Genomic DNA, 27,816 nt, shown 5'->3' on the forward strand with positions numbered 1-27,816 from the left:
ATTCATTTATTTATAAATGTATTTATGCATTTATACATGGATATTTATTTCAGCATTTACTGTATTTATTTATTTATTCCTCTATTTATCTATACACTTATTTATTTATTTCTTTATTTCTTTCTTTCTTTATTTATTACTGTATTCATTTATTTATTTATCATTACTTAAGTCATTTTTTGTCCTCCATATTCCTGTCACGCCAACACCTAAAATTCTCACGGTGACTAAAAAATATTTCAGACCTTTACAATCTGAATTTAACACAATTTAATACTTTTAAAAAGCCCTTTATTAGTAAATGCATACTAAAGGCTTTTGAAGGACCCGCGGCCACCCTGCCAACTTATCTCCACCTGTTTTGAAGTCTCCCACCTCGGGGAGCAAACCCAGTGTGAGTCCATGATAACTTGCAGGTGGCATTAAAGAACGGCGGCCATGCTTGTTATTTGGAGAGGCAGTTTTCAAAAGAGCGAATCATTTGCTATCCCGCCACCTCTGTTGTCACTAATTGAAAAATTAAGACATTAAAAGGAGCCGTTTAAAATTATCTTGCAGTTTTTTTTTCAATTACAGACGGACTGAATCCTGGGAATTTCACACTGAAGCACAAACACAATGAAATTTACTATAATACAACATATGGCCATTTCACTGATGCGGCAATATTTCCTCTTAATAATCATGTATGCAGTGCTGCTCTTTGATGAGGAAAAGATTAAAGGGAGAACTGACAACACAGTAGTATGCAAATGAGACCCCTGACATAATATTTGGCAATAAAATATATGTATTTTTAATTTCACACAGCTGTGGAGGGAGAGGGGAAATGGAGGTATGGGGAGGTATAAATGTTCATAAGTGGCTTTAGCTCATGCACTTATCTTACCATATATGGTCATCAACTGAAAGCTGGAAATTGCATATTAAAACCACTACAAGCACTTATTTTTGGAGTAAATGGATGAAAATTAGATCATCTGCAGTTGCGAAAGAAGCCAATGGGAGGAGGAGAAGTCTAAAACAAACCAATCGACCACACTGAGTATTTAAGTACTTGGAGACAAATGTTTCACCCACATTCTTTTGTTGTTTGTAAATCAGAGGCTGAAATGTAAATGTGCGCACATGGTCGCAAGTTTACCTGAGACGCCAGCCTCCTCATGGCTTCTTCCTGACGTCGCCTCATCTCTGGGGTCCCGGGACAGCTGCCTCCTCCCAGGGTGCCATGCGTGGGCTGGGGCTGAGTGAGAGGGAGCCCCTCTCCATCTGGACACAAGAAAGCCCAACAAACAGTCAGGGACAGCTCCAGCACGTGTCACATTCAGGCAATCTTTTCACACTGTTGCTCCCAAAACAAAAGCATGAAGCAAGATTGTCCAAGACATCAAACATACCATAATTTTACAATGAATTTCAGGAAAGAATCTTCAAAAAGGTACAAAAATTCAAGCGTGGAAGTAAAATAAGTGGATGCCTACGTTTGGGTGAGGCCTGAGGGCTGTCGGAGGCGATCTGTCTCATGCGGGTGCCGTGGCAGCTCAGTGCCACCAGGCGAGAGATTATCGCGGTCTTGCCGAAGCCGATGTTGCCAACGACCGCCACGCCGCGGTTGGTGCTGGCATTGGGGCTGTTGAGGTGGGCATCGATCTCCTGGAAGAGCCACTCGCGGCCCGTGAAGACGGAGTCCATGGTGATGCTCGGCACCTCAAACAGCAGAGGCTTGAGGGCGATGTCTTGAGGCCGATAGGGTGCAAAACGCACTGGCGGGTCAGGGAAACAGAGAATAACAGTTATAAGCCACATTTGTGTACTTACATTGATGCTTTACCATTAAGAGCCTCCACCTTTCTTGCAGTAATGTATCTGGAGACTGAAACAGGGTGAGTTAGTGGGTGTAAAATGCCTCTATAGTAACATGCTAATTACACTAGGGTGCATACATATTGTTTACGATTACCAAAATATGCGTGTTAACAAATAAACACCCGTAAATATGCATAAACACATAGCAAGTATTAGTAGCACAAGTATTTCTCATATACAATAAATATTAGTGTTCTCAAAAGGAATATCGCACCCCACAAACGACCATTTGTGTATCAGTTACTCACCTCATTTTACGTTGAATTCATGAAGAAAACTTTGTCTCACATTCACACGGTGAACGAAGAATCCAAAAACTGAGAAAATTCTTGATGAATTGAAGCCAAACTATATCAAAACATCTGTTTACAAACTCTCACACAACCCGTCCAGTATAATCCAAGTCTCATTTATCCAGTCATACGCTCAGTACTTTCCAAACAGACGGCCCTTTCCTGAACGTAGAGAGTATTTGTCTATGCTCTCTTCAAAGCCAGACTCCATTGACAGAAACAGCAATTTTACCTCACTGAACACAGGAGCTGCTGGTCTACTACTGCCTCAATCAGTTAGTTTGTTTGTGTTAATGTGTGACTTTGGTGAATCTGAACTAACCCTTTGATCCACAAAAGTCCCACAATAACACAAACTAACTAACTGATCGAGGCAGTGGTAGACCAGCAGCTCCTGTGTTCAGCAATGTAAAATTACGTTTTTTGTGAATGGAGTCTGGCTTTGAAGAAAGCATAGATAAGTTTCACTTTCCGTTCAGTTCCTTGTCGGAGAAGCCTGTCTGTTTGGGAGTGGGAGAGTGTGCAAACAGATGTTTTAAAACAGTTTTGATGTTATTACACATGGACCCCAATTAACTTCAGTTCATTGAAATTTCTTTCCATTTTTGGATTCTTCATTCACCGTGGAGACATGTGAGAAAAACAAAATTATCTTCACAAATTCAACTTAACATGGGGTGAGCAACTGATATACAAATAATCATTTGTTGGGTGAAGCTTTCCTTTAATGAGGCATGTTTTTTGTTTGATTGTCAAATTCTCCACCAATTAAATCTTTTACACATTAGCCCACAAAAATAAATGTGTTTAGGCAGATTTTAAGGCTACAAATATAACAAAGATATTCATTTAACTTAACATTAAAGATCGAAATCTCTGAAAAGAGTAACAACCTACTGGAAGGTTGTCTTTCTGACTTTAAATATATAATGAAAGGTCAATGATTCATATCTGAAAGGTATATTATTTATGCTGCAGGATTATGTGACAATCTGCACCCTCAAAACCATTTAATATATATAAAAGGGCAGGTATAAAGTGTACTAGGTCTGGGAAATAAAAAGTAGTCACTATGATCTCATTATAAGCAAATGAAGTATGAATAATATCGTTTATGTAATGCTGAGACCAAGAAAATTTATCTTAAGAGCTCAAAGGAGATTTATGCTTTTACAATCCAGATTTGTTTTCTTTGAGCTCATTTTGTTGCAAAAGAAAATCTGCAAAAAGACCAGGGAGTGACTCCTTTAACAGCCACTGCCGACTGTTGATTTTACTCACTAGGGGGAGTCATTAAACTAAAGTCCTCCAGAGGTTGGGCATCTTTTCAGCACAGCATATGGACCATTAAAGACTAATGAGGGTAAAATGAATCTGGTATGAACTTCTGAAGCTGTGTGATAAATTCAGTGTAAAATTTAAGTCTGCTGCTTCTGGGTGTCATCTCCTGGGCCCCGTCTTTTTAAACTGATTTGAGGATTATAAGGAAAAAAACATGCTCTCTTCTATCTGGTGTGTCATTTCTTCAAATGTTATATCAGAATCTGGCAATTACGCCTGATTGAGACTGTGAGTTGTACGTGAATAATCCAAAAGCGCTTTGCTGGCGAGAGTGTGTGTGTGCCACTTTGACTTGTAAAGCACGAGCCAGCAAGCTTGGCGACTGTGAGCAGAGCCTGATGCAACAAATGAAAATTAAAGTAACTTACGTGACTGGGATTGCCAGGCATGGGTGTTATTAGCGGAAGCTGAGACGAACAGCAAGCACAAGACGAGAGAGAGAAGGAGAGAAAGAGAGAGTGAAAGAGAGCAATGAGAGAGGGGAGAAAGAAAGACAGTGAGGACAGGAATGAGGATTGCGACAGTGTTGTTAGAGCACAGGCCAAGGTGTAGCTCAATGAACAGAAAAAAAAAGAGGAAGCAGCAACAGCATCAGCACATCATGATGTCAGAAATACAGGGGAACCACCAGGCTGGGGTCGATTACTAATTGAAATCCTTTGAATTACATTGAGCGTCGTCCTCAGTTGGTCTGGAGAGGAGGTTGGGTAAGGTTCGCACTTTTGGGAGAATCTAATTGGTTCCATTGCGCCTGGGAAGATCAATCAATCCCCATAAAAATAATTGAATCCTGGTAGTAACTCGACCCTCAGATGGGGGACTCCAACCTCAAAATCCACAGACTACTATGTGTGAATAATAAGCTAGCCACGTCTTAAAGGGACAGTACACCCCAAAATCAAAAGTACATATTTTTCCTCTAACCTGTAGTGCTATTAATTAATCTAGATTGTTTTGGTGTCAGTTGCAGAGGGTTGGAGATATCGGCCGTAGAGATGTCTGCCTTATCTCCAATATCATGGAACTAGATCGTACTCTCAACAGCAATGTCTCTTTCCAGAAATCATGATCCAGTTACTCAAGATAATCCACAGACCTTGCTGTGAGCAGTTTCATGTAGGAACTATTTTCTGTCCACTTAACTCCACCCACCAACCACATCACCATGCAGAGGGAAACGTGCATCTACTGCTAACTCACCTAGCATCACTGAGCTGGCTAACAGCTCAGCACAAGCACAAGCACGAGTAGATGCACGCCTCTTTCTGCACAGTGATACGTCTGGCGGGTGAGTAGGGTTGGGTGTACCTGGAATTTGGTACACAACGGTGCCTTTTTTGGTGCTTTACCGTCTCTGTAATAACAAATATTTAATTTCTGAACAAGCTGCAGGTGTGACATAATAGATTAAAACAAAAAATGATGCTCTGCTGCTCTTTTCTAATCACAAAAGAGCTAATAATTTGTCTGTCTGTCGGCTTGTATGTGTGTGTGTGTGTGTGTGTGTGTGTGTGTGTGCGCGCTCATCTAGCAGTGATACTAAGCTATTACTAAAATAATACAGAAAGGGAAACAGACCAGATGCCGAAAAAGTATGGCGGCAGATTGGTGCTGCAGTGATATTTCTGGCTCGCTGGGAAGTCAACAGCGCGGCTGTGGCGCTCTGTGGCCAGCTTCCCAGCTCTTGGGCGCTTCTCTCTTTTGTCTGAAGTCGAACCCGGCGGCTCCGCAGAGGTCCGCTGTTGGCCTTGGAGCACTGTGGCTGGGTTCCACCTTGGCCTCTTGTCTAAACCCAGCATTCTAACCCAAATGCTGAAATTTGGCACCAATGAATTTAACATGAATTGGTATTGCTAGGAATATGCTACGGTACATAAATGTATTTTAGTTTTTGAGGCGAACTGTCCCTTTAACATAAAGTAATCAACAACAAAACAACAGAAATCCCAAACTTGGAGTTGTTACAAAAATCCTCAGACAAACTGCAGAACCGGATTTACACCTCAGTTTTTCTTTTGGTTCCTGCGTCGAGGTTCAGTTTGATCAGTGTGCAGTGAGAAATAGCTGCTGGTCAGATGACAGCTAGTGCAGTAGTTCTTTTCACACCCTGCAGTACACTAGCGATGAGCACACAGTGAGTCAGAGCTGTAGGAAATATGTATCATACATTAGACCAGTCGGATAAGACGGTGAGGGCGAGGAGAATTTATGTGTGTCGGCAGAAATTTCTATACTGTGTGCAGGTACAGGACTGCAGAATATACAAGGGGGCAGGCAGGGAGGGAGGGGGTGTTGCATTAGAGCTGTATGTCTTGTGTAAATGACTCCAGTGTGCTGATTAGGAGCACGGCTTCAAAACATAATGAGCTGATACTGCGCTTAATGTATTCTTTTACCACACAGCACTCCGAAGTGCTGTTGCAAGCATGACTTCTTCTTTTTTTTTTTGTCCAGGAATGCTAATTATAATCGCAGAGTGAGAAGAAACGATCACGCCGAGGATACTCTTGCTTATGCAATCAGCAAAAACAGATATACCTGGAAATGGGTGAAAAGCTGTCCTGGTTTTATCCTGAGTTTATACGGCCAGTGCTGCCTTTTACTGCGCTAAGCTCTGTGCCAGCTGCAGCCCAATGTAATAAAAGACATTTCATCCATATTCCCCGGTCAGATTATTTTAGTGCTAACTCAACAGACACACATAAACACACACAGTCGGAGAGAGACAAAGAGGCAGAAAGACTCTGTATAATTCAGAAACTGATGTAACATTCTTCCAGTTGGGTGTCACGCTGTGAAAGAATGGACCTGATGCAACACCGGTGATGGGAAATGCAAAAACTACCCAATGCTGTCATTAACAATACCATAGGCCACTGAAGTAAGAGGCTAAATACCCACAGCTACTCTGTTTTAAGTGGCGCTAATCCAATTATCGTGGGGGTGACTGAATGCCAAACGTGCCTGTAAAGCTCCTTCGTGGAATTACTAAACACACCCGCGCACTATCGGGCGCCATCCTCCAAATGGCAGCAACGATTACACCGCTTTGTGCGCGTTAAGTCGTGCAGCCACTACTGCTCCGCTGTGTCAGGTATTCCAGGAAAAACATGGCAGCCATGTTGTGAACGGGGGCTGAGGGAGTTGTTTCCAGGACGGTGTGTGTGTGAGGGATAGATGGATGGATGGCAGTTGCTCATAATCCTGCCCATAACACTCCCCCTCAGGCGACGTTAAGCAAGGTATCACTCCAACTCTCCCTCCTCCCCAACCCCCCTCCTCTACCACCAACCCTCCATGGCCAGACGGAGCGAGAGTCTCAGACGTTTTAATTATTCACCAGGTGAGGATGACTCACGGTGGCTGAACAGCCTTGAGGAAGGAGGGGAGAACAGGAGGAGGAGGAGGATAAGAAGTGGAGGAGGGGGGAGGAGAAGAAGAGGAGGGTTGGCACAGAGGTGGAAGAAGAGAGGAAATGATGGGAGGAGGAAGAGGAAGAGAAGTGGTTTAAATGATCTGTCTGCTTGTTGTGAGGGGTCTGGGGATTGCGGTGCCCGGTTATCTCAGGTCAGGTGCAAGATTTTTCTTTTAACTGATGTGGGAGTTTGAGGACGTTGTCTGGTTTCTCAGACATACAGTTAAAATTCCAGTCATCTCTCCTGACAGTGGATGTGCAGCTACAGCTAGCATATGCAACACCAACAGAATCTTACATAATTTCTGTTTTTTAGAAAAAAATCTTATGTAATTTGCACAGCAGGCTCAGAACAAACCTGGATGTGCTTATGGATAATGTATTTCTCCTGAAAATGTGCTCTAATCTTCTTCATGGCTGCAAAGTGCCATGTAACACATAACTGTTTCCTTGCTGGCACACTATTTACTGACTTCTTGCAGCCAAGCAACAAGGAGAAATTATGTCAATATGTTATATAAGATGGCAAAGCCCTAAAATAACCTCAGGACAGACCTACATATCACATCTCAAATTCTAGATTGTTTATATGAAAATGCGTTTATTGGATCACAGGAAACAGATTAAGGCAGCGGCGTCAATCAAGAATAAGAATAACAGCAGATAGAGGCGAGATAATCATCTCAAACTCGTCAGTTGTTTTGTTGCAAACATGCACGATCATCAAATCTAGACTAGTTATGTCGTTCACTTGGCTAAGACAGCAATACGGGCATACTTAAGTCGGTGTTTGCTGTAAATAAATGCTTACTATAAACAGAACGGTTATTCAAATTAATGCAGACCTGCTTTCTTTCAAGAGGAGATTATTCTTTATTTTTCTCACTAAAAAAACCCCAATACGTTCCTATTCCTACTGTCTGTGGCAGTCAGCTCCAAGCCCATTGGTTCCTACTAAATATGTGCAATAAATCTTTTAAAAAACAGTCTGAATATAGAATCAATAAAGAGCTCTATCTTTAAAAGAGGCTCGGTAATTTTCTTAAACAGCTGGACACTGTAGTTTTTCCACAAACGTAACTCAAACACAAGTAAATTGCACATTTGTTGGGGACTATTTTCAGCTGCGGATTAATACACATTTGATGCTTTAGTATTTACAGCAGCAGGATGTTGCATATGGGATTGACTTGAGATAAACCACAATGCCCATGTTCTTACTAAACAATGGATGTCTATGGTAGGGGAGTCACGAATCAAGAAAAAATACAATACCAAGTTGATGCCAAAATTCAGAAATTGTGATGGTACACGTTGACTGCACTGACGGGGCAGCTTACTGTATACCCCTTTTCGACAGTAATGGGCTGGCTTTGCCTGAGCCGTCAACTCAGCACAGCACAGATTTGGGAGAGGGGGGTTGTCGGGGGTTGGCTGCAGTCGGCGTCACCGCTACCCGCTTGAGGGCAGGTGGCCTGGCTTTTGACCTACTCCTGTGAAGGTCCATCTCTGGTGTGGCTTAGCGTGGCACAGCGCGTTTAAAAACTGACAATGGAAAGAAAAATTGGCGCAGCATGACTTTACTCAGAGTGGCAAATGGAAAAAGGGTAATAAATACCTACTAGGGATTCTAGTCTGTCGTTTAAATGCCAAAGGAAGACGTAGAACACCTGCCAGCATGAAGAACAACATCAACAAGATTGCGACAAGTGCAGCTGCAGCGACAGCTCCGCCTCAACTCATCGAAAAGAAACGTTTTTCTAGGGATGCATGATATTATCGGCACGTCATCAGTATCGGCTAATACTGGCTTTAAAATCAACTTTCAGAATCGGCCAACATGATGAATATTACATAGACTGAAAAGTGTTGTGTGTCAAGTCTCTATCTGCTGGTGGGCTGTCATGATAAGAGTCTTCATGCTTAATATGATGTTACTTAAACTACAGAGGAGACCTGATGATCACTAAAATTAAGTAGAAAAAAGTGGATATATCGATATCTGTATCGGTTATCGACCAAATGAGTTGTTACATATCGGCATATTGGATATCGGCACAAAATCTAATATGGTGCATCCCTAGTTTCTGCCTGAAGGTTTGTTTGTTTTTTCTGGTCGCCAAGAGTTGAAATAATGTTCAACTTTGGGTAAAACGCTACACTTGTCACTGTCACTTTTTATCCAACCATCCAATCACAGTGGAGGCAGGGCGGGACAAATAGCCTACCACAAAGACCAACCATCACATCTTACATATTCAAGTGCTGAATGACGACAACGAAAGAAAAATATGTCAAATATAGTGTACGTTATTATATGCTTTCCTTGCCCACAAAACTTCATGAACCCACATAGATAAGTACTATACACTTGAGGCAGATCATCAGGGATCATTAGGGATTAATAATGAATCTAATTAATTGACTCTAGATGTTTTCAATAAAGGAATGTACTTTGAAGTACATTTAGTGTGGTATTGTTATCGACTACTACATTTCCAGTATCATGACATACCTGGTCTACGGCACAGAGGAATCATCTGCATCAAGCTTTAGATAAATAGAGACAGTGTTAGTAACTAGGAACAATGCACTTCTGCTTTTGGTATTTTCATGGTATTTGTTGACAATAATATCACCAGCGTTATCCTCTGAATGTCTAACCAATTACTGTGCTAACCTGAATTTCCAAGACTGATTATTTAAGTTGCGTCCTCTGTCAGCTGGTACATATGAGAGTAATAAAATCCTCTGTAGTTGAAAATATTATCATCAGCCAAAAGCTGCAACCATCAGCTAATACAAGGCCTGTTTTGTGTATGCGAGCAGGCGTAGAAAGAGAGCGAGGCAGGGAGGGAAGGAGGGAGGGAGCGACAGAGACAAAGAGAGAGAAAGCGAAGACAAACGAGGGAGCGAATGTGTGTGCAGTGTACAGTTATGTGAGTGAGTTTGTGGTGAATAGATAAGGTGGGTGGTAAATCTTAGAGGTAGGCAGGCAGGAGCACAAGAAGGTCCATTACAGTCTGACTCATTCTCCTCAAAACAGCAGCACAGCTCGGGCCCCCGATGGCCGGCATCAAAAGAAGCTTTGACAAAAAACCAACTGGAGAGAGAGCTGCATCTGTCAGCTGGTTACCACCTGACCAACACATAACCAGCAGTCTTCTTCTTCTCTAGTTCCTCTCTAACTCTGCATCCAGCGGTGTCTGAAGCAAAACAACTAGTGGGCCTCTCTGTGACGCACAATATGTTAAAATATTTGTGATCTCTGTGGCATGCAGGGTATTAATAATGTGATAAACGCAGGTAATGTAATACCTCTACAGCTTGAACGCATCATTATGGAACTTAATGTAACCCCAGTTTACTGTTAGTTGTGGCCACCTGCTGCTAACTGCTAACAGCTAACATTAACTAGCTCGCTCTCCTCCTGCCGATGTCAACACAGATTTGTTGTTCACAATGCAGCGTCATCAAGGAAGCAATAGCGTGCGCTCTCTGATGCAACGATATTAAGTTTACTGCCTCCTTTCGGCATCCCAGGGAGGTTCTCTGTTCATCCCAAACGTGTTTTCTAATGAAGCCTGAGCAAAATCGATGTGACACAACAGAGAAACATCGGCTGCTACCATCTGTGAATGTCATCTTATTTGCTGACAGGCCGATGGCAGTCAACAAGGCGAATATCAACCAATACCAATGTTTGACTTAAAAACTGGTGTATCCCTAATTATTACATTGTGTAAGATCTTGTGTGAAACTGGACTATTTGGTGCTGGGAAAAAGGCAATGGGATCACCCCGGCCTGGAAGGTTCATCCTCTGGGAATCATGAATATCTAGAATGTATTTAGTGGCAACCCAGCCTTTAAATATATTGTGTACAATGGGCCGTCAATGAGGGTGGTGCTGGAGGAAAACTCATGAGAGTCCAAAATGGAAAGGGTTCAGCCTCCAGGGAGCATGAACTTGGTTTTGATTTTGTGAGTCAAATCATCTGAATATTCAATCTGGACACTACTTATCTTGCTCTAGACCAACTTGTAAGACAGGCACTGACCATTAAAACCATGCCACAAAAACACTGACTAATATGATCCTTCATTCAGTGATTCCCCACCTGTAACTCTATTATCTCAAATTTCTGGAATAAAGGCGTTCTGGAATTTATCCTCGTATGATCTGCAGGGGAAAAACCCCGTTTTTCAAGTCTCTTGCCTCCACACCGTGTCTCCCTCGGCCTCGCTGTCTGTCTCTCCCGGTGAGACTGCAGGAGCGGTGCACTCAGGGAGGCTCTGACACTGATCCGAGGAGGCAGAACGCATGCTAGGACGCAGTCGGTTGGCTTGTAAACACACTTGGCTGCCCTTAGAGGAGGAAGGTTGAAACAAGTGGCTCTGGCAGTAACCGCGGAGCTTTGAGAGGAACTTGCTCTTCCCCTACCCTGTCTTTTCTCCCTTTGTCTGTGTCCATCTCCATCTCTCTCCCTACCTTTCTTCCCAGCACACGCTCACTCTGCATTTGTCTGCAGCTAGCTGCCCTCGGGCAGGGGAATCACATCGCAGCTCAGCCGAGCGCACTCTCAGCTAAGTGGGGTCTTAACAGGTGTTTAAAACACACGGGGACGCATATTTGTGTTCGCTTGGATGGCAGAGGGCTGCCATTACGGTGCTCATTACTGGCTAAGTGACTGAGGAAGAAGGGTGAGGGGACACATAATGTTGTGACATAAGGCCATTTGGCCATTTGGTGAGGAGGCTGAGGAGATTTGCTCGATCACGGAGGCACTTGCTGTGTGCTAGACTTGAACAGTGTGCAGCGGAGCGCACGCTGACTGTGAATGTTAAGCGCTCAGACAAATTTTAACTTGGTGGTGACACAACCTGACAAAATGCTCTTTGTGCACTCCCCCAGTCTCTCTTGTCTCACACACAAAAACACACAAGGACACAACAGCTGACAACCTCCAGTGTCCAGCACCGACAGCTCGCAGCATCACTGGTCTGATACGGGAGCATTTCTGTAGTTATACATGCAGACATTTGCACCTGAAACACATTTCAAACTGCAAATCAACTCTCAGTGACTTTCATTTGATTTAAAAATAACTTGTTCGTCATGCAGCTTCGCCTTGCGATGCTCAGCTGCTTTGAGTTGTGTTGTTTGTGGGTGAAAAACAGAATAGTGCCCTATTGTTTGCCTCTGCACTGTGTCTGATGTGAAGCAAATGTCTAATCGCGGCCAAACCTGAAACAAAACTGCACTTTTAAAGGGAAAGGGAGAATAAATGATGGTGGAATGATTTGACGTGGAGCTGTTCAACTGCAAATGTCTGCATATCGGCTCATACTGCAGTTCTTATGTGAACAGCCAGAGTTTAGGGCGCAGTGTCTCTTGTGGCGAACAGCTTTTTCTTTGCAATTTGTCATGTTGAGCCATGGATAAAATGGAATCTTTCTAAAGGGGACCTTTATTCTTTCCTGTACCTTATATATGACATCACAATGAAGGATGAGGTATGAGGTAAATATAACTCTGGCCTAAACTGCTACAAGAGGCTACATGCTAACGTCAGGGACACAAGTACATTTGGTTGCCAATGTCTCTGCTATTCTCCCTTACAGTCATTCTCCAGCTGCAATGATGGTGCAGGGACCGCAAGATATCGGCTGAATCCAAACATGTTCTAGTAGAAACTCCACATACAAGTATGAACCTGAAAATGAGCATAACAGGTCCCCTTAAAGCAAATTTATTATTATTTTCTCCAAATTTCCTGTTCGCTTACAGGTTCAAGATGATGTCCGTGCAATTGCATTATCCCAGGTTCGATTCCAGCCATAGACTTGTTGCATGTAATCTCACTCCTCTCCTGTTTTGTTGAGATCTCTATTGTCCACAGTTCAAGGTAAAAATACCCCCAAAATATAGAGAAAGGAATAATAATTTTAGTCCATTTTAACAGAAAAATAAACTCTAAAAATAATCTTATGATGTCCTTTTTTCATTTTAATTTTTTTTAGGGGCATTTCAATCTTTATCAACAATGAAAGTAGAGCCAGACAACAAACAGGGGAGATAGCAAGAGAAGGAGAATGACATACAGTAAGGGTCCTGTCCAAAATCAAACCAGGGACACTGCATTTACATGATACACACCTTAACCAGCAGGCTACAAGGATGTCCTTTAACTCTTGATATGTTTGACTGTATTTTCTCCTATATTATTATATAACAATGCGTCCTTTATGTCTTGAATTTGTGCAGCTCACATGGCACAGACAGACTGAGTAAAGTCTCAGTGGACAAGAGTAAAGGGAGTGTGTGTGTGTTCTCTTTAACTCTCACTCACCTCTCAGGTCCTGCCCGGAGCGACCCGGCCCGCAGGTGGTGCTCTGTCGGGGCATGCGCAGCGAGGTGCGTAATGGAGTGTGTCTCTGCTCATCCAGGTATGCCAGGTCCTCCAGGTGGGCTGAACTGGTGGCTGTTGTTGTGTGTTTGAGTGTGTGACAGAGAGAGGGAGACACAGGAGGATATTTTAGAGAAGGAGAGACAAAAAAAGATACTACTGTCACCGTCATGTACATCGAGAGGCATTTTAACTAAACAAACCCTTAATACACACACACACACACAAGAAGGTGGCATTGGTTCATGCCAGAGTCCTGAGGCAGTTGTTTGGCTCCCGCTCTCATACTTGCTAACTCCTACAGGAAAGAGCGAGTCAGCCCTACATGGCTCTGTCCTAAAACTCCCTCCTCTCAGTGTCTGTCACGCGGCACGGAGGCAGATGCCATCCGGCCCCTCTCAGGATTAATTAGCTCAGCAGACAAATGTCTTATTCATGGAGTGAGCGCCGTCTGACGCTGGCTGCTGATTGTTCACACCATGCTGTGTCTTCAGGGCCGACGCTCGCAACCAGTGAATGTTAAATGAGATCAGACGCAGCCAGCGTGAGTAAGCAATGGACCTGACTCTCCATCACACCTGAACCCCAGTTAGGAGGTGAGGGGAGGGAGGAAACTCTGAACAGTAAAATCCAGGAGAGATTAAGGGACTAAGATTGAGGGTTCCTTGATAGGTAAGGAAGAAGAGGACAGGAAGAGGAGACACCTTCATCGACAGAGTCATTTTAAAGGGGAACACCACCTTAATTAAGAATTCCAACATGTTATTTCCATGGCCTTAGAAGGTCCAGTCAATATTTGCAAACATAAGCGACTCTCTCTTAAAGCCAGAAACCAGACAGGTAAGTCTTCAACTTGTCATCTAGAATATCTTTCACTGTCTATGGAGCAGCTCCAAACTTTATACTTAATGACATCATAAATTTGAGTTTTAGCACTCTAGTTTTGGGATTTGGAGGTTGTTCATGTTTACTTTAACACGTTTGAATTTTGAGTGCTCTGACAGGACAAGTGGTTTGAAAAAACTAAAATGCACAGATGATGGCAAAGTAGAGCAGTAGAGCAAAGTGACAGATTATTAGAGACATAAAATGAATCACAAACTAGTAGTTTGGGACTCAAAACAAATCTGAGTAACTATTTTCTGGGAACCTTTTAGGCCTGTGTTTTTCTTTATTTTTATTTCAAGTAATTTCAGTTTATTTCAACTTGGGTCTGATTATCATGAGCCCTTCATTTTCACACAGAGATCCAGTGATGGGGCCGCTACGGAGTCCCTTTATATTTATTTATATTCCCTTTGTATTTTCACACAGAACCAAACAACAGCAGCATAATGCCGCCCCAGTGTGCAAGTAGGTATGGCTGCGTCACCTGGCCTTTAGCTACATGAATCGCCAACCATACCTACACGAGTCTACAATCAACTCCCTTCACCGCTTGGCCGAGAAGCAGAAGCCCTTAAGAAAATGCTAAGTTAGCATTTAGCTAGCTAGTTATTAAAAGAGAGGTGGTCATGGGTAGCGTATGGGTTACATCTTCTTACTTATAAGGCAAATCTAGTCTTATAGTCTAGTCTAGTTTAATGAATTATAAAGGGTATTATTGATGTGTTGCGCCTTGTCTTTGTTCATGCCATAGCAGGGTTCAGATAAGCATGGATTTGTCTTGTACTACTGGTAGGCGTGTAAGCTACAAGCAGAATGTGCCTGCAGCTATATATGTCTCCAGTGTGTACGTTTACATAGCATGCCGGTGTTCTGGAAGCAAAGGAGGCATGGCAGGCGTGATATGTAATACAACAGCGTCAGCCTCTAGTTTGACATATAACATACGTGTCGGAAGCATTTTCTAAACAATAACAATGGCATAACATGGCAATAACCATCATTTACTGTCCCTGTTAAATGGCGGCTGATCTCGTCCTCTGCTCAGAGGGTGAGGAGAACATTGTCTACCCAATTTGTGGACACTTATGGCTGCTGTTCTTCTGCTATGAGTTAGCTGCTAACTGCTGCTAGCTGCTTTTTCAATCCCCCAGTGGTGGGGCATGTGTACAATACATTGTCACACTGGCTACGGTTACATGATGGCTTCTCATTCGGAATGAAATGAATCTGAATGAAATCATTCGGAATTAAAGTGTTTCCAGGTAGTTTACATGGGAAATATTAATTCCGAATGAGGGTTTACATGGGAGATCAGTTCAATTGCCTTTATTCAGGTCTGCGCAAGGTTTGGGGCAGGGAAGGTTTCTGATTGGATAGGGGGCGGGGCGGATGTTACGTGTTTATGTTTACCGGAAGAAAACACTGTAGTCCTCACTCCGGATAACAAGATGCTTGACGACGCCGTTCTTAGTGCCTTTTTCGGGCGTGTTTTGCTTATATTCTTGAAGCAGCAGTACGACAACAACCTTGTTCTGCTAATGCTTCATCTGTTGAGGAGGAGAAGGGAGGCAGAAGACCGTGCTGTGGCGAATGGAAACCGGTGAGTGCAACGAGTCCGACTGCTCTAGCTCAGCCCGTTGCTATGCAGCCCGTTGCTATGCGCCCTATATACGTCATCGCACCAGAAGGGCAAGGAAACGAGCATGCGCAGAAAGACCGGAATTAACTTAAAGAGGAATGAGTGTATACATGCACACAAAATTCTTTCATTCGGAATGACAAACGGAATAAACCACCCCCTTTAATCGGATTTAATTTTCAATCGGAATGACCATTTTTCAATCGGAATGACCATTTACATGACCACTTTTAATCGGAATGGCCTTTCATTCTGATTAAAAGTGGAATTAAACTGTGCATGTAAACGTACTGAATGTCACATTCGTCCACAGATGACAATTTGGTGCCGTTACTACCTTTGTTGCTGGCTTGAAGGCAAGAAAACTCTGCCCCCCATTCCACGATCACACTGTTTATAAAGAACAGCGAGGCAGAATAACGGCATGACATTCCTGATTTGAAAAGGTTGTGCAAAAGGGGCTGTTGTATTTGTATCAATTAAGAAAAGACTGCACTCACTTAGTTAATTTCTTGGGAGACTGGGGAAGTCTGAGCAGGGAGGAATACAAGTGGACAGGATGAAGCCAACAATTTATCCCGATTATCTGAACTACTTTATTTGGAGGTAAATCTGAAAATGAGTGCACCTGAAATGTTAGCAATAATCGATCATAGCACAGGAAACCAGGAAGTCAGTCTGCAGACTGTGATGGGTGTTTACAACGGACAGTTTGGGTAATAAATTCACCATTTGCCATAGTTTTCTCCCCAAAATAAATCAGATTTGTTATATACATTATATACATGTCTGATTGTCTGGCTATTTGTGTTTCTTGCCCCATCTGACTACTTTTAACAATTAAGTTGGTGAGTACAATGTTATCATGATGGCACAAGCTACAAAAATAATCATATTAAGATGGATCAGAGCTGGGATCCTTTTTTCTTTGACACTATACCTGAAATACTCTGAGGTCCTGAGATCCCAAGTCATATTCAAGGAGTTAGGAAAAGGTGTGACTGCTTCTTCTCAGTCATGTCTTCTGTCTGTCTCTCTTCAGTCACTCCAAAACGTGAGGCACGATAATCCCTCCATGTGGCACCACCACCACCAACAACACTGATCCTGTCGTTGGTTTAAAAAGTGGTTTCTGTGCCGCTGGAGTTAATCACAGTGACGTACTGAGCATGTGCATGGCTCTATGTGTGTGTGTGTGGGACTGATTGAGTCACCCAGGCCAAGGACCCAAAAACAAGCCACATGGGTTTCCCAAAATGGAGGGAAAATGGCAGCTGAGAATGCTGGAGGCTTGGCCCTGATGGGAATGTGGGTGCTGGTCATCCAACTGGGCTAAAAGCGGAGACAGTGGAGGCATTAATCTGCGGCTAAACCAAGGAAGAATGACTCAGGGCTACAAGGCTGGAAAGGCTCCCTTTATTCTCTGCATTTCAACTGTGTTTGAATGTGAGGAATCAAATCTGTGTGCTCATCACCTCTATCTGCAATGCAGCAGGCTGCTGGGGATCACATTCATAGTTTCTGAGCCAATGCGCTAAGACTGCACACACGGTGAAAAGGAATAAAGAGGAAAGAAAAATAGTATGAAACAAGGAGAGTAAGAAAAGGAAAGTGAGGAGAAAGTCTAACTGTGCAGCAGAGAGCTCAGCTGCTTTGGGCAATGACAGCCACATCAGACACTTCCTGATTCAAAGAGTGACTGATAGCATGAACGCATGCGTGCAAACACACACGCACACGCACTCAAAGACCAGCTGGGCTGCCGTCCAGAGCCAGTCACAGTATCAGCCGGGAAGCCGACGAGTCATCTCAGATATGAGGTGGCTGCTGGTGCTCTAAACGCCTCACCATTCTCCTCTCATCTCCCCGAGAGATGACTCCAGATTATAAATAATAGAGGTCCTGGCACTTAAACAATAATATTTCCTGGGTATTACGCCGAGTATGTAAGCAGAGGTGGGATAATCAGGAGAAAAAATGGTGGAAAAGGAAATCAATGACACTTGTCCGCCCCCCAAATTGAAAAATGTTATCTCGGGTGAGCTGTTATCTTAATTTAGCGAATTTAGAGACTATAGAGTGAGTTCACAGAATCTCACAGTGTCTTTTATGCCTCTTTAGGCTTTATATGAGTAGGAATCCCACAATCCCCAGGCAATTATATAAGCTAGTGCATATAGATCCTTCAACATGGCATTTCCAAAGGGTCAGTTCACCTAAATTATATTAAAAAAACATGTTCCCTTCTGTGGAATCGAGGCAAGAAAAGTTCGGTTTTATTTGCCAAAGTTTTGAGAGGTAAATGTTTGAGATTCGTGCCTCCACACTAGGCTTGCGTGATATGGTGGTATATTCCATGCCATGGTAGCAGAAAGGTGTCCGATGATAGAGTTTGGCAATACGCTATCTACCGCGGGAGCAATTCAGGACGTAAATTAGCATTTTCTACAATAACAAAGACATGATCCGCTCTACTCTGCCTCTGATTTGCTTACCCTCACAGTCTAACCCTAACTCTAACCAATCTCACTCCTCTTACCTAAACCTAACCAGCTCAACCAGTGAAGGCAACAAGTACTAGCCAGTCAAAGAGAGAGCAGGATGGGTCATGTCAGGTAACGCAAATTCGTATTGGGGGCAGCTATGTTTCAGATCAAGGCTGGATTCTGCTGTGACCTTGTGGTTCTTGTATCATCTTATGAATCCAGCTGCCTCACAAGGTAACGTGATCTGGGCGGTGCAGTTATAAATACAGAAACACTTGAAATTGTTGTTCTCAGGAACTTTAAAGCTTCCGATTAAAATTGAAAGAAATTTATATTTTGCTGAACAATTATTTTATCATTTTATATACTGTTACCCTGACACAAAATTACATATGCCATAATTTGGATTTTGAATTTTGGATTTTGGCTGTATCGCCTACCCCTACTCCACACTAATGCTATATAGCTGACCTGGAACCTGACACTACAACCCCAAACTGCCAGGGGACTCACATTCATCCCCTACTCCCGACACAGAAATACAAAAGTCAAAAGGTGGTGGATTGTGCATGTCAGGATTTAAATGCATTTTGAATTTGTGGAAGGGGGCATGTTCAGGCTTTTTACCCAGGCAGGGAGGATCTAACAAAACATCTAGTTGCATTATGAGAAAAGTAGAAAGTAGTGTTTTGGAGCTTAACCCACATTAAGGACTATAAGTCAGAATGTTTTTGCTGCATCAGTTCTGTCGTGTTAAATCTGTCGCTTGTTGGTCACACAATTTTATGTAGGTACGATACTAAATCACAGTAGTGCCTCTTTATTTAATTTCCATTTTTAGGGATAGTATTGAGGAATTAGTGATGAAAAGAGGTGGGATAAGTACTCAAACCTTTCACTTAAATAAAAGTAGTAATATTGCCTGTTCGAGTCCCCGTCCGGACCAAAATATGGAGCGTGGACTGGTGGCTGGAGAGGTGCCAGTTCACCTCTTGGGCACTGCCGAGGTGCCCTTGAGCAAGGCACCGAACCCCCCAACCGCTCGGGGCGCCTCACCACCCTGCAGCCCCCTCACTCTGACATCTCTCCACTTTGTGCATGTATAGGTCCTGTTTGTGCATGTGTGTGTCTTTCGGACCTGTGTGTAATTGACAAGCAAGAGTGAAAACATTGAATTTCTCCTCAGGGGGATTAATAAAGTAAATAAACTTAACTTAAACTTAAATTATTCATTAATATGTTCATCTTTTAATGCTGCAGCTGGTAAAGGTAGAGCTCATTTTAACTCCTTAATGTACTGCTCGTATCTTAACTCTTATCTTAATCTATAATATACATCATCATTTCTTTGTTGATTAATGTCCATTAATTAATGTTGTTTCTGTAAAATGTAACCAACAACTATATCTGTCAAAAAAAACATGTCGTGGAATAAAAAGAACATTATTAACCTCTGAGATGCAGTGGAGAGGAAGTATAAAGTAGCATAAAACTGAAATACTGTAAAACCTCAGTTAATAGCCCGGGCTATTATTTGCTGAAATCACTGAACTCACAGGCCTATATCTCGGACAGGCCTTTAATTCCTTTCACACAAAACAGCTGCTCAGCAAAGATCAGGGAAAACATTCAAATTGTTAAAATAAACCAGTATCATTTTACTTGTTTAAAAACTAGAAAAAACCAGAAGCTGGACATCTAGCCATGGCCCGTGATTGGAAGATGCTAGTGGATACTGGCCAGCAACTAATCTTTCCACCTGAGATTGCATCCACCACCCTTAGACCAGACTTGGTACTCTGGTCCCCTTCACTGAAGTCTGTTTACATCACAGAGCTCACAGTCCCGTGGGAGAATTCAGTTGAAGAGGCCTATGAGCGCAAGAAACTGCGCTACACAGAACTGGCAACAGACGCATAACAACGAGGATGGAATGCGAAGGTCTATCCGGTCGAAGCGGGATGCAGAGGTTTTGTGGCTTCTTCCACCATCAGGCTGCTGAAAGACCTTGGTATCCATGGACAGGCTCTGCGGCAGACAGTTAGATCAGTCTCTGAAGCAGCCGAAAGAAGCAGCCAGTGGATATGGATCAAGCAGAAGGACCCTTGCTGGGCTCAAAGAACACCAGCATGACCCGCTCACAACCCCAGTGCATCGGAGCAAGGATTACTGCACTTGGCATACCGACACAACACCACTTTACCCCGTTCAACCAATACTCACAACTTGGATTAATTTTTATGAAAAATCTTTTTGATTCCTTTGATGTGAGGACCCTCGCAGACTGAAGGAACATGAATAATTCACAGGGTAATCAAGGAATGGACACATAATTTGAGGAGGCCAACAACCTGGTTATATTCATCTGAAGAACTTAAAAAATAAACTGCTTAGCAACCAGACCAGGCGTCTAATGTAGACAGCAGTTTATCTGTCAAAATGTGTAGCTACACCAGGCTAGTAAAAGGGACTGGGTGTTTAATTGAAGTTTTACGGTAATGAAGTGTACAAGTATCTCAAAACTGTGCTTACGTACAGTACTTGATAATTTTAGTTACATTCCACCACTAGTAATGAATTAGTCCTTACTTACATACAATTCCTCACTGAATGAAAACTCAAAAACAAATTAAACTCCTGATGGGTCGTAAAGACTCATTTTTTAGATTCTGATCATCTCTGCTCCTCTCAAGCGAGCAGCATTAGCGCCAGAGAAAAAGAAATACTCTGTCTCGGTTACTCCATCCTCCATATCCATCTTAAGCTCTACCAACGCACTGCCTTCATTAGGTAATAGAGTATCCCCCCCTCCCTCCTCGTTTTTCCTCCCCAGTCGCCTTCTGCTCTCGCTCCATCTCTCTCCCTCCACACATCAAAGCGAGTCTCTCTCTGTCACTCTGGGGGATAGAAACGGTTAATGCCTGGGGCTTTGATGTTCCACTGCTGTGTGAGCCCAGCCAATCCTCAGCCTGTGCTCGCCTCCCATCCCTAACATCATCTAATAATTCTTTGTGGAGGAGAGAGTGAGAGGGAGAGAGAGATTATGAAACTCTACTTTCACTCCTCTTCCACATGTATCCATCTCCCTCCGCTCGCTACAGAATTCCTGACAAATACAAATGCCTTCAGAAACATCATGTTTTTTTTTTTTTGTTCCTCGTAGCCTCTCTTTTATTTTTTTATTTTTTGCATCATCTGCAGCTTATAGAACGTCTTTAAAGCCGTCTCCAGCAGACTCCTTTGAAGGTGTGGGTATTGAGGGGCGGAGATGAGATTGAAGGTGAATCTCTAAACCCTGGCGGAGTCGCTGCGCTGCCAGACAGCAGTGTCAAACAACAGAACATGACCAGCATAAAGAGAGGGTCAGAGCTGCAGCGACGGGCCTTGTCAGCCACATTACGGTGTTTAGTGAAATATATGTGCGTGTCTACAGTACACACACGCGCTTTTTTTCGCCAGTGGGAGTGGGTGAAGTGCATAATAGAGCTCATCGTCTGTAACAGCCTCTCTCATGATGAGAACAATAATACAATCAGGCCCATTAGGACTGCCTCAGCGTTATGAAACTGACATTTTTCCTGATATATTTTCTGTTACTTCTGGGAGCCTGTTTGAGGCCCACAATAAGAAACACACATCAATGAGACCTCTGTCAGCAACACAAATGCCTGTTTTTTATGTGATATTCTTCCAGCCGCAGTATGTTCTCCCGCTGAAGCTATTTTTCCCAGACTGTATTATTCTGCTCTGTGGTTTCGATCCACACCAGAGGGTTGTGAGAGTTTAACAAAATACCACTGCGGATTTGCAGCTACCAGAAATTTCAATGCTACCAATTGAAATTTGAGAGCGAGAGCTGTTTCCTCACGACATAATGAAACAATAGTGTAAAAAATGACGACAAAATGAGTCAAAGCAAACCACAACTGAGCTCCTAATAAGACCAGGCTCAGATTTTTAGGAAGTTTAGGCTGATTTATACCAGATTTGCGGTAGAAATGTGGTCGGGGGCTTTGGGATCTGTGCTCATTTTGGTTCACAGAATACCTGGCAATATGTCTGCAGATACAATCTCCCCCTCCTGAGCTGCTGGCTGACATCCCAATAATGAATAAAAACATGATATTTATGGGTAAAATCGGAGTGAGTTACATCACTGCTAATTGTCGATAAGAGACGAGGCGAGGTAGAGAAAAGAGTGCTCTGTGTTTGTGTTTTACAGCTGAGTTTGAGGTAAGTGTAGCTGAAATATGGCAACAAAAACAGGGTCTAAAGATTTAATTTCACACAGATTACCCTGCAAAAGCCACTATGAGGTTGGACTTGCTCCTCCAAAATATTAAAGGGATAGTGTAGCTTTAGTGGGGTGGAGTTTCGTTCCACAGTGGATGTTGGACAACAGATGCTGACATGGAAGCTCAGCCATGTACTGCTGTGGACGGGGGGCAGCAGCAGAACGTATTTAGCCATCGAAAAATATCAATATCAGTTTAAGAGTACACTTTATTTAGGATATTTTCTCTACTTCATATAGCTGTCAGACAGCAATTTCCAACAGGCAACTGAGGTCATCATATCTATGCCTTCATCAAAGCCAGACTCCATTGACAAAAACAGTAATTTTACCTTGCTGAACACAGGAGCTGCTGCTCTACCTCTGCCTCCATCAGTTAGTTTGTGTTATTGTGTGACTTTAGTGTTTAGAGGAGTCAGTCTGGATTCACCAAAGTTACATGATAACACAAACAATCCACAAGGGCACTCAGCAGAGGCCAAGTGTTGGCAGTGTTCACATGACGTTTACAGCTTTAAAGAGTGGCAGGACGGCATTGTTGCCAACGCCATGCAGCAACCACCAGGGCTGAAAATTGAAGCCATCACTGAAGTGCTAAAAACTGCAGATCCTCTAATGCCCCCTAAAACTGGCTCCAAAAATAAGTCAGTCCCCACAGACGCCCACTATGTTAAAATGCACAACTTTACAGCAGATATAAACATGTTTACAGCCTGGTACAAAAATGGTTTTGGTCTCTATAGCTAGTTTCAACATTCATGACAACTGTACAGAGGGTGAATTTTTATATACCTCACCTATTTACATCTCATTAAGGCTTAGAGTTACTCATAATTAAGGACAGGCTGCTTTGACTGGTTCTCATTCACATCCACCCCTTGTTCCTACACAGCTCCACCCTCTCATCCAAATATGGTCACTTCTGGCTTTGCTTCCCAAAAACTTAACAGCGGATTCTGCTTGATGTTAGGCATTGGGAGGTATGATGCAAGAGTGACAAAGACTTCGACATGAGAAAACAGACTTGTATTTGTGCAACCAGAATTTATGCTGTGAAGAGTGATGCCTAAATAAGAGACACTTTTCCACTTGGATCCTACTGCAAGGACGTCAGAGTTTTATAGAAGAGAGGTGGAGCTGTAGGCCTCTTATAACATCTAAAAACAGTCTGCTAACACGTTGGGAGATGTGGGAGCATCTTGTATCATTAAAGGGAAACTTTGGCCAGGATGGCAAAATACCGAACGCCAAATGCCGAACACTATGTCCATTATTCTATACAGTCCATGCATGACGCCTACATTCCTGTTCCCACCCTGGTCGCCTCTGTGTGAGTGAGCTAACCCCGACTGACACTGTAGCTCTGTCAGCACTGTTGGTAGCACTGCACTACTAGCCGCTGCCATTTTGGCTCAGCTACCTCCATGTTTGCTTGTGATGTCCAATGTGAGAGCCATGTGCATCTCTGCAAGTTTAATGAACGTAAAAAATAATGTGTATCTGCCCCTGAAGATTCAGATCCGCTCCAAAATGTAGTAGGTTCTTTCTTGGCCTGTGCCAGAGAAGAATCCATTGCCCCATCAAGCTTCATGAAAATCGGGCCAGTAGTTTTTCCCGTAATCCTGCTGGCTAACAGACAAACGCACAGATGGCACCACAAACATTTCCGCCTTGGTGGAGGTTAGTAACTGATCGAGGCGGCGGTAGACCAACAATTCCCTTGTTCTGACTGTTGTTTTGTGAATTGAATCTAGTGCCTTTGAAGAAAGCATCGATAGGTCTCTATTTCAGTTCAGTTTTCTGTCAAAAAAGGCTGTCTAAGGTGGCTAAAACATTTTTTGCTGCTGCACCTGTCCAAAACTGTACATTGCTTAGCTTCCGTAGCAGTACTCTTGTCTGCTTCTCCAAACTGGGGATGTGCCAGCCGCCATCTACTGTATGCAAGTACCTCATTCAGCCCCACTTCAAAAATCAGAACTATCCCTTTAATATTCCTATACACCTGTTTCATTGTTACATTCATGGTCTACAGGATTCACATTTAAAGGGAAGGATCACAGATCATCTTGAGAGGAAACAAGCGAGGAAAGAAGGCATGAGAGGAGAGAAGAGGGAGCACTAAAGGAGTCAGAAATAGGGACTCAGAACCAGCAGTTCAATCCAATTTTGCCAGAAAAGTTACTCTACCTTGGCAGAATCGGTAAACTGCATGCCCATGCACTTGTAAATAATCTTATTTCTGGCTCCTCGGACGAACTGTTGCCTCGTTTTTTACATTCATACAGGAGAGGGAGGGAAAGAGGAAGGGGACTCACCAGCCACAGAGTTAGGGCGGGGCATGAGGTACAGAGGGATGGAGTGGGCAGAGTGGGAGGACATGCTCTCCAGGTTGCGCTCAGGGATTTTGTTGAGGCTGTAGGTGGAGGCGGTCATGTTTTCATCCACCCTGTACAGGAACGAGTCCATGCCTGATTTCTGGGACTGCCACAGCTTCAGGTTTCCCCGGGAGCCCTCGCCGTATTTTCCGCCTCGCTCCATGTTCTCCGAGTAGCTGGTCAGTGTGGCTGCAACACAACAAAACATCGTCTTCAGCTACAACTAGTTCAATGTGAGAAATGTGTCATACTTTAAGGCCATTTGCACACTGTCCTCCTTCCACTTCACCCGGCCCATCTGCTTTCACACTTATTTACCGTTGTTCTGAATCGATCTGTGTTTATGTAATGCTTTACTCATCACACTGCAGGTGCTCACCATTGTTGCAAGGGAACAATGCTCGCACCTGTTTTGACATCAGCGCTTCACATCAGTGAGCCTTTTATCTCTCCTGTTTTCTTGCTTACAATGCAAGAATGCCACAGTTGATGTCAACATGACACCTGAATTGTCTTCCAGTGGGAGGTCAGACTGGTTCTGACTGTGCATGACAAGCTCCACAGTGTGACTGGAAACTGACCGCACAGCTCAGGTGGAGTCGAGTACAGTTTGTAATAAGTATTCAGATTAACGTGCTCTGAGGTGGTTTGGAGATTAGAGTCATTTTGGGTTATGGGAGCCGAGCTATAACCCGAGGCATGTTCCCACTGACTGTCACATGTTTTAACTGTCAGTTATTCCAGACTATGGACATGTCTGAGCATGACTAACTTCAGGACCTTTTTCTTTTTATATCATTTGTTTTACAAGCTTTTATTTAGTGTCTAGCTGTTTAGCTTATTGCTTTGCCTGCCTGCTTTTTACCACTTCAAGTTTACCTTTATTGCCTCAAACTGTTAAAATTTTTTCAAGGTCATCCTGAAGGAATACTTCACCCCCTCAAATGATCAATTACCTTAAATTCATGAAGACAACTTTGTTTTTCTCCCATTCCCCCTACAGTTAGTGGTGTAGTGGAGGGTATACCCAGCTCTTTTTCTGGCTGTTTACAATACACCCACCTATCAGCCAAAAAGCCATTGGAATATATAGGAGAGTATACTAGAGTTCTCAACAGACCGAAAAAATTACAACCTGAATCGAACCAACCCATGTGAGATGAAGCCCAAACCCAGCCCGTCCAAGATCATCATATAAAATACTGAACCCAAGCCCAACCCCTCCAAAAAGCACCAGTTGGCTTTTAATGCGTAGGACACACCAGCTGTGTGCTGGCGCAAGCTGCATGTGTCTCAGACGGAAAATGTTCCAGTTCGGTGGCTCAATGTATTTCCCCGACAGACAGGCTCCCTGCTCCAGCCGGGACGAAAGACAGAGAGCCCAGCACAGAGCCTTGCTGCCTCCTCTCCTTCTCTCCCTGCTTGCACATTTATAAATATTGTTTATTTATTTAATTGGTTTGAAGAAAGGTAGTCGCACATCCACTGTCTCAGATGCAGGTGTGTTTGAAAATATCACTTGAATCTTTGAACAGAAAATCCCGCACACTGCTCTCGCTCAGCTTCACAATTTATGAGTGAACACTAATGTTTCGGTCCTCCTGGACCCTCGCAGAGTGTTCGGCTTATTTATTAATTTTTTTAAAAAAGTCTGACCTGGGACACGTCAGGCTTGGGTTGAGATTGAGAACTATACATTAGAGTATATCTACTTCCTCAGTAACCATTAACCTAAGTCTAAGCCTCATCAAGTAACACTACATCGCTGTCCACCATGAAGGAAAACTCCAAAAACCAGTATTGTTTTTTTTTTTTTTAGGGTCATCCTACATGACACAGGACTTCACCCCACAATGTACCAATAAGCGATAAGGGTAAATTAAACACCTTCTCAGAGAGACTTATTAACCTTTCACCATTGTTTCAGGGTCTTCCTGACTGTGTTACATCCTGTCTAATAACATGCCAAAACAAAATGTCTTGTTAGCCCGGCTGACATTGGCTGACTGCCAGTTTTGGGACAAAATGCTCCAATGCATAACAATCAACTGGATGACATACTTTTTGTAATATTTAAATATATTGTTGGCACCACTCTAATATGCCCGTGGCGGAGATTTTAGGTTTTATTTGTTTTTCCTTTTAACACTTTTTGTAGCTTTTTTTTTCATTTCACCATGAGGGCCGGACGTTTTTGTGACTGTGTCTAGTAATTCTTTAACTTTGTAATACCTTCAATACATTTTCATATCACTTGATAAACAGATTGAATAAATACGTTTTTTTAATTAACACTTTCTTTATTTTTACTTCATAAAGGGCTTTGGACATCAAAATTGAACGTCACGTCATTGGCCCATAATCCAAGTCTCATTTATCCAGTTCTATGCTCAATACTTCCCAAACACATGCATTTTCACTAAAACTTAACTATTTAAAACACTTCTGCATTAGCACTACTAAGTCAAGAGTGGTGTGAGAGTTGGTAAACGCATGTTTTTAAATGTGGACCCATGTTTTTAAATGTGGACCCCTTTATTCCATTTCATTATGAATTTTCTTAGTTTTTGGATTCTTCATTCAACATGGAGGTATGCAAGAAAAACCAAGTTTTCTTCACAAATTCAGTGTAACACGGGATGAGTAATTGATATATAGTACAAATAATCATTATGGTGGGTCCTTCCTTAATACAATATAGACATGCCTATATGAACACTACAAGGATTTCTGGACACTGTAATTTAGATAAGCCTTAATAATTCTTTGCGATTTGAGTAGACAGACTCCACAGCCCTATATTCTAAAGTT

The 27,816-nt window shown here is 42.9% G+C and overlaps 1 protein-coding gene across 11 annotated transcripts in view; it reads right to left on the bottom strand.

The window, feature by feature from the left end:
• tanc2b (tetratricopeptide repeat, ankyrin repeat and coiled-coil containing 2b) overlaps positions 1–27,816 on the bottom strand; it is a 265,575-nt gene that overhangs the window by 32,852 nt on the left and 204,907 nt on the right. For 8 of the 11 annotated variants that reach the window (XR_007448045.1, XM_049562620.1, XM_049562624.1 and 5 more), the window contains 5 exons: positions 24,946–25,194; positions 13,267–13,398; positions 3,869–3,907; positions 1,482–1,763; positions 1,145–1,269 (listed from right to left, as the gene is read on the bottom strand). Coding sequence is in view for 10 of the 11 variants with exons in the window: in XM_049562620.1 (XP_049418577.1) it covers positions 1,145–1,269; positions 1,482–1,763; positions 3,869–3,907; positions 13,267–13,398; positions 24,946–25,194 (827 nt within the window). In the remaining variant the exon portion in view is untranslated. The remainder of the gene's footprint in view (positions 1–1,144; positions 1,270–1,481; positions 1,764–3,868; positions 3,908–13,266; positions 13,399–24,945; positions 25,195–27,816) is intronic. The other 3 variants (XM_049562630.1, XM_049562623.1, XM_049562622.1) reach the window with 1 other exon arrangement.

Source organism: Epinephelus fuscoguttatus, linkage group LG20, assembly GCF_011397635.1.
Source record: "Epinephelus fuscoguttatus linkage group LG20, E.fuscoguttatus.final_Chr_v1".
NCBI lineage: Eukaryota > Metazoa > Chordata > Actinopteri > Perciformes > Serranidae > Epinephelus > Epinephelus fuscoguttatus.